At 59.8% G+C, this 5,995-nt stretch overlaps 1 protein-coding gene across 2 annotated transcripts; it reads right to left on the bottom strand.

Annotated features, from left to right (window-relative positions):
- Window positions 1-228: 228 nt before the first annotated feature.
- On the bottom strand, window positions 229-5,830 carry NTAN1 (N-terminal asparagine amidase). 2 transcript variants are annotated; one of them, XM_084271082.1, is made up of 10 exons: window positions 5,707-5,830; window positions 4,833-4,935; window positions 4,685-4,750; window positions 3,915-4,023; window positions 3,616-3,689; window positions 2,457-2,510; window positions 1,659-1,712; window positions 1,113-1,210; window positions 667-780; window positions 229-514 (listed from the first exon to the last, which is right to left on the bottom strand). In XM_084271082.1, exons 1-10 carry the CDS (start codon window positions 5,785-5,787, stop codon window positions 335-337), a joined length of 933 nt encoding a protein of 310 aa, XP_084127208.1. In that variant the 5' UTR covers window positions 5,788-5,830; the 3' UTR covers window positions 229-334. The 2 variants fall into 2 exon arrangements, with proteins under 2 accessions (XP_084127208.1, XP_084127209.1); XM_084271083.1 differs by having other exon boundaries at window positions 229-401.
- Window positions 5,831-5,995: the final 165 nt, after the last annotated feature.

The raw sequence follows: 5,995 nt of genomic DNA, 5'->3' as shown, positions 1-5,995 counted from the left end.
AATTATGACTCCTGAATGATGTCGTGTTGAAGGATGCTTCCCTACCTGGCCCCTGGCTTGCAGTGGCTATAGCCATGTTCTGCAGTGCCCGGCCCTGCCCTGAGCAGCTGTGGCTCCGCTCCCTCCCTCTGCCTGTGCCCACGGAATTACTGTGCCTGTGCAGGGTGACACAAATGAAGTCAGGTTCTTTCTGTGGGGACCCTATGACAGTGACACAGCAAAAGCCAGTTACTTCTGTTAAAATACTTTATTTTGCACTAAGGAGCAGGAGGCCCAGCAGGACACGGGGCTCCCCTGCCAGGCTGCACCTCCCTCGAGCAGGGCTGGGGCCAGGTCAGGTCTTGTCAGAACAAACCTGTTCCCACAGCCCATCTGCGTTCTTTTTGTAGATCCGGGGTTTCCTGTCGGGGAACAGGGAGTGGGATGGGAACGGGTGAGCTTTTAAAAACGTCAGCGTGGATCTAATGTGGGACACAAAGTGGGGGGGCTCGGCCAGGGGCGATGTGGAAAGGTTCTGAAAGACAAGATGGGAGCAAGAGCTGCTTAGTGAAGGCCTCAACCCTTCTGCCTGTCGGTACTATTGCTTCCCCTGCCCCAGCAGCTCCTCAGGGAGAGCTCTGAGCGACCCGCCTGCTCTGCTAAGAATAAGAAACCAGTTTCAGGTACCTGTAGAATCTGTTCGTCATCTTGTTCCAACCAGAAATCCACATGGGGAAAAGGCCTCCAGAAGTAGGGCCCGATGTGCAGCTGCTCCATCTCCGCGTCGTAAATGTTCGTGAGCTGCAACAACACGGGGAGCAGTGAGAGGTAACAGGGTGGCAGCTGTCAGACTGGGGATGGCTCCAGCTGGTCCCAGCCCTCTGGTGTGGCAGGGATGCGCCACGTGCCCAGCGCCTGTCTGAGGACGTCCCGACCACCCTGCTGCTGTGACAGCCAGCGCAGGCATGAGGGGCTGGTCTCTGCCGCAGCCGTTTGCCTCGGCTCTTCCCTCCCGCTCACACGTTGCTCCCTGACACTACACTACACCGGAGCATTTCCCCTCAACCAGCTCCAGCCCCAGCGCCGTCTCCCTGCCAGCGGCACTGCCCTTTCTTCCTATTCCTGTTACTCACTGTTGCTCCTGTTAGAACATGGGCTGACCGCAGATCCTCATCCGGCCCTTTCACGGGGAAGGTTGCAGGGAAAATCTCTCCCGTTTTCACATTCACAGCTGGTAGGAAAAAGGTGTAAATGCAGAACCAATCCTTACAAAGCCCTTGTTTGACAGAACCCTGTCCCCACATGGCCCCAGCCCAGGGACATCAGCCGCTCGCCTCTCGCTGCGCAGCCCCCTTGGCTGGTGGCAGTGGAGTTTGATTTCCATCTCTGGCAGCATCTCAACCTTGTCAGAGGCAGGTAAGGTACCAAGAAACACTGCAGGGCAGCTGGATCCCAGCCCCAAGGCCAGTACAGCAGCTTCACCCTGGCAAAGGCCAAGCTCCAGCTGCATGGAAACATCCTGTTTGTAGCAGCAGGCAGCCACCTCCCCATCTGTGCCCGCCCACAGAACTTCCCCTTCTCCCTACACCTCCATCAGCAGCACTCGCCTTGACCCAGTTGTTAGAGCAGCTGAGAAGCAATCTGATCACAAAAAAGAAACAAGAATTCAGTTAACTCACCTATTCCATAAACGATGGGGAAGTGAACATCCTCTTCCTCTCTGTCGTTTAGTTCTGTAAGGGAAGAAAAAGAAGTCGGACGTGTGGGCTCTGGGGCGTGTTCTGAGCAGCGTTCCTGTCCCTGGGTGCCAATCCGGGAAGAACAGATCTGGTGTTGTGTAAAGACACAAAAACCACCTGAGGCAGCCTAAAAGAAACATGGAGAAGCAGGTCAGGCCTGGTACCAGCACGCCTGGGGCCTGGAGCAGAGCTCCCTCTCCTAACAGCACAGCCAGCTCCAGCCAACTGTTGCCCTGCAGGGAAAACCACCCTGTGAAACTACAGTGGCACCACACTTCAAAGCTGTCAGTCACCCATAGCACACAGGTGCAGATGCTGGAGGCATGACCTGAGCAGGACACGAAGGGAAGGAAAACACTTCCTCCTGTACGACACCTCGCACATGGTGACCTAACAGCACGAGTTCACGGGTTCCTTGGGCCCTGAGGTGGGCAGGGCTGACAACCTGGCTGCCACCAAAGGCCCCCGAGGCAGCTGCATGGCCTCTTTCCCCAGGACAAGGGTGGTGAAATGCCCCAGTATCGATCACACAGCATTCTGCTATCGGTCCAGGTGAGAGGGAATCCTGCCCGACAGCGCCATACACACCCCAGCACGACAACTGGAAATTACAGCTTGTGTGGGGACTCGTTCTGTTCTTCCCTCCAGGATGGATAACAAAGGCACCTGTGACAAGCCCCTGGCACACTGATGCCAGTGGCCAGCGTCACTCCAAGGAGCAAGGAAAGGCTTCCTTACCTGTTACACAGAAAGTCACTAAATGGACGTCATCTGGTTGGAGGTCGAAGGCTCCTACAGCAACAAGGACAGCAGCAAGGTGTGAGGCACCGAGCCGGGGCACCACCCGTGCTGCACCGCAGGCCCCACGCGCAGAGCTACCTAACGCACTGTCCCTGCATAAGGAGCAAAGAGTGGGTGGCAGGTTTGCTTCAAACTAACGTCTACACCTCGAGGCGCAGCTCCTGCCCGGCCCAGCAGCACCCGTAAGGGCAGGGTCACACCACTCAAGGTCCGTGCCACCGCCCCCTTGCACTGCCTCCGCTCTGCATCACACCACCTTTAGCAGCTGGTACTTAAATGGACGTTGCCAAAGTGACACGTGCATGGTGAGCAAACCCCAACGTTCATTAGCTGGCAGTTAATTATGCTTCCCACCATCCCACGCACCAGAACAAACCCCTCCTCTTTTTCCAAAGCCCTAACACAAGGTGATTGTTTCACACTCTGACCTGATCATGGAGATCAGAAGGTTCTGAAGCACGTCCCTCTGCACCGCACTCTCGTGTGCCACGGACAGAGTGCTGGGATGTGGAGGGGCAGGGGTGCATCCCCAGACCTCTGTGCGTGCCCCATCCCAGCATGGTGACCCTAGGGACCTCCCCCTGCCCCAGGGCCTCTCCCAGGAAGCCTCAGTGGGAGCCCAGGTGCTCACGGGCACTCTACGGTTCCCAGCAGATTGTAAAGCACCACTGTGGCTGCTCTGGGCAGCAGCTCAGAGGCAGACACAGCCTCTTTCATCAGACAATTCCAAATGCCAATTAACTCACACCTCATCCCATGAAGGCAGGAAATGAACCGTGTCAGTGACATCCCCTGCAGCTGGGGCCTGACCAAGGTCCGCAGCGCGTTGCAGCAGAGCCGGGGCTCCAGCCTGGCTGACCCGCAGCCCAAGGCTCCAGCTGAGCACAAGCAGGGGAGTCCCCAGCTCAGCCCCTCCGCCCCCGCGCCCCAGACCAACCCCTCGCCACGCTCTGGGGCAGAGAAGCCACCCCTCCAAACCATATGGGTGTCATTCCCCTATGGACAGGGGGCTGACACTAAACAAATGTGGCCCACATCCAGTCAGAGCTACTGTTGGGGTTTTTTGGACAGGAGAGTGGAAAAAACATGAACTTACTAAGGAGCTGATTAGTAAGTTTTTGTGATAACTGCCTATCATCATTGAAACCTCCAACTAGGTGCACTTCCAGCCTAACAGAGATGGAATAACAGGAAACAGCAATTAAAAAGACATCCCACAGCCAAGAGCTTTACAAAACACCCCCCGCCCAACCACAACGCCCTCGTCAGAGAAGCCTCACATGCAGCACCCGGGTCTGCCCTGTCCAAACCCCACCCCTCCACGGACAAACCCCGCCCTGCACACCGCAGGAGCGCTGGGAAGAGCGGTACACAGGAAAGGAGGGCAGAGCTGACCTGCCGTATCCCGTGGTGGTGGAGAGCGACTTCACTGAACTCATGATGAGTGACACCTCGGCCTCTGTGTCTGATCCGTCGCAGTGTGTCAGGCAGGTGGCTCCGCTGCCTGAGGAAGGTGTGAGGAGACTGTTAAACATGTTAACAGCACAGTTTGAGGCCATAACACAATGGAATCCGGAACAGTTCACACTACTACATGAGCTACACCCACCACCACTGCACCTCCTCTTGGGATGGTGTCTCCAGCAGACGATACAGGCTGATGGAACAAGGCAAACACCCCCTCACGTGCCCCGTTACCAGGTCACTGGAGCTCACACAAGGGGTACAAGCCAGGACCAGTCTCTAGGTCGACAGCCCAGATACACAGTGAGACACCCCCCCAGATTCTACTCATCATTACCAAACCCCACAGGCCCAAGCAGCTGGCCAAGGTACAACAGAAATGGAGGGGCAGCCAAAGCACAGGACAGGAAACTTAGAGATGTAAAAGTCTCGTCCTTCTAGTGCCACAACCCAGCTGTTTATTTAGTGCTGGCCAAGTGCCGCTGCCCCTGGAGCAGATCAAGTGTGGGATCCACACATCGAGCCACAGAACAAGGAGCCTCTGACACTGAACACGCAGATTCCAGGACAAGTCGGCCCATCAGAGCTGCCTGACTTTGAGATTCAAGCTTTGATAAACCTAACAGCTGCCTAGCTTACAGTGCAGCTTAAACCAACACCTCCAGGGTACAGGTTTTGTTCTGAACATCCTTTAAAGGTACCTGTGTGTCGGAGCACAACGATGTGGCAGGTAGTTGCATCATCTGATCCAAGAATGGAAACAGAACCTGTTGTAAAGGAGAGAAACATCTCAGGAACTGCTCTCATCATTGCTTCTCCAGAAGAATGAATGCTTACGCTCCTACGTACCATCTTTAGGGGTCGTCACTGCAAACTCTCTCTGCTGGACGTACAGGAGGCCTCTGGGTTCCACAACACGTGCAGGCTGGCTCCTCAGGAGCTTTGCCTTTTCCTGAAGGCAAACGATAACAGAGACTGCCTGGCCCAGCACACAGGTGCCCAGATGCCCGGCCAAGGGCGCTGTGCCAGGGAGAAGCAGGCGGGTTGTGGGTGATGGAGCGCCTGGATGTGAGGATGTCTCGGCTCCCCAACACCAGCTAACGCCAGAGCCCCTCGCTCGCCCCGCAGACACACACACAAACCCCCTTCCCGGGCGATGACACGGAGGCACAGCAAAAGGTGGCGTCTGCCCCGGGCAACGCCGGAGCCGCCCGCGGAGGCTCCATCAGGGCAGGAACCTCGCGAAGCGGCAAAGCTCCGGTCCGCCACCGCCTCATCCCGCGCTCGCCAGACGCCGCCATTGTTCACCCGCTCGGCGGGCGGCGAGCCCCGGCTCCTGCGCTGCGGAGCCAGCCCCGGGCCGTGCGAGCCGAGCCGCAGCCCCGCCGGGCGCCCAGCTGATCTCCGCAAAGGCCCCGGGCCCCGGCAGACGCCCCCTGACCGGGCCCCGGCGCGGCGCAGCCGCTGTGATGAGGCCGGGCCCTTCCCCGGGGATCCCGAGCCGTCCCCGCCCCAGCGCCGCGGGCGCCGCTCGCTCCCCGCCTCGGGGCGCTCCCCGCGAACCCCCGGGCACCGCGGCTCGGCACTCTCGGGCGGCCCGTGGCCGGGACCAGGGCCAGAGCCGGAGCCAGCCCGGCCACCTCCGCCCGCAGCCCTGCCGAGGCGGCGGGTTCTCCCGCGGGCGGCCCCCGCCCCGCCGGGCCCCTTCGCGCCGCCGCCTCACCTCGAGGTGCGGGTAGGCGCGGACCGTGTCCCCTGCGGGCCGGGCCGGGTCGATCCGCTCGCCGTTAACCAGCAGCGGCATCTCGGGCGGGCCCAGGCCCCGGGCGGCGGCTCCGCGCTTCCTCCCAGCGCCGGGCCGGGCGTCGCCGCGCGGGGCGCCGGGAAAGAGCGGCGGGGCGGGCGGCAGGGAGCCGCGGGGCTCGGCCCGTGCGCGGAGCCCCGGCCCGGAGCCGCCCCGCGCCGCGCAGGCCACTCCCGGGGACGCTGGGCCTGGCAGCACCCCGGGACAC

Source organism: Gallinula chloropus (assembly GCF_964237585.1).
Source record: "Gallinula chloropus genome assembly, chromosome: 15".
In the NCBI taxonomy this organism is placed as follows: Eukaryota; Metazoa; Chordata; class Aves; order Gruiformes; family Rallidae; genus Gallinula; species Gallinula chloropus.
Note: the sequence above shows the minus strand (reverse complement) of the source record. Positions and strands in the feature narration are given on the sequence as shown.

Excerpts from the sequence above, each read along its gene's own strand:
- NTAN1 (XM_084271082.1), bottom strand. The coding sequence starts at position 5,787 with ATGCCGCTGCTGGTTAACGGCGAGCGGATCGACCCGGCCCGGCCCGCA. Across the intron at positions 4,936-5,706 it reads GCGCCTACCCGCACCTCGAG|GAAAAGGCAAAGCTCCTGAG; the intron begins GTGAGGCGGCGG and ends GTTTGCCTTCAG. Across the intron at positions 1,713-2,456 it reads AGTGACTTTCTGTGTAACAG|AACTAAACGACAGAGAGGAA; the intron begins GTAAGGAAGCCT and ends CTTCCCTTACAG.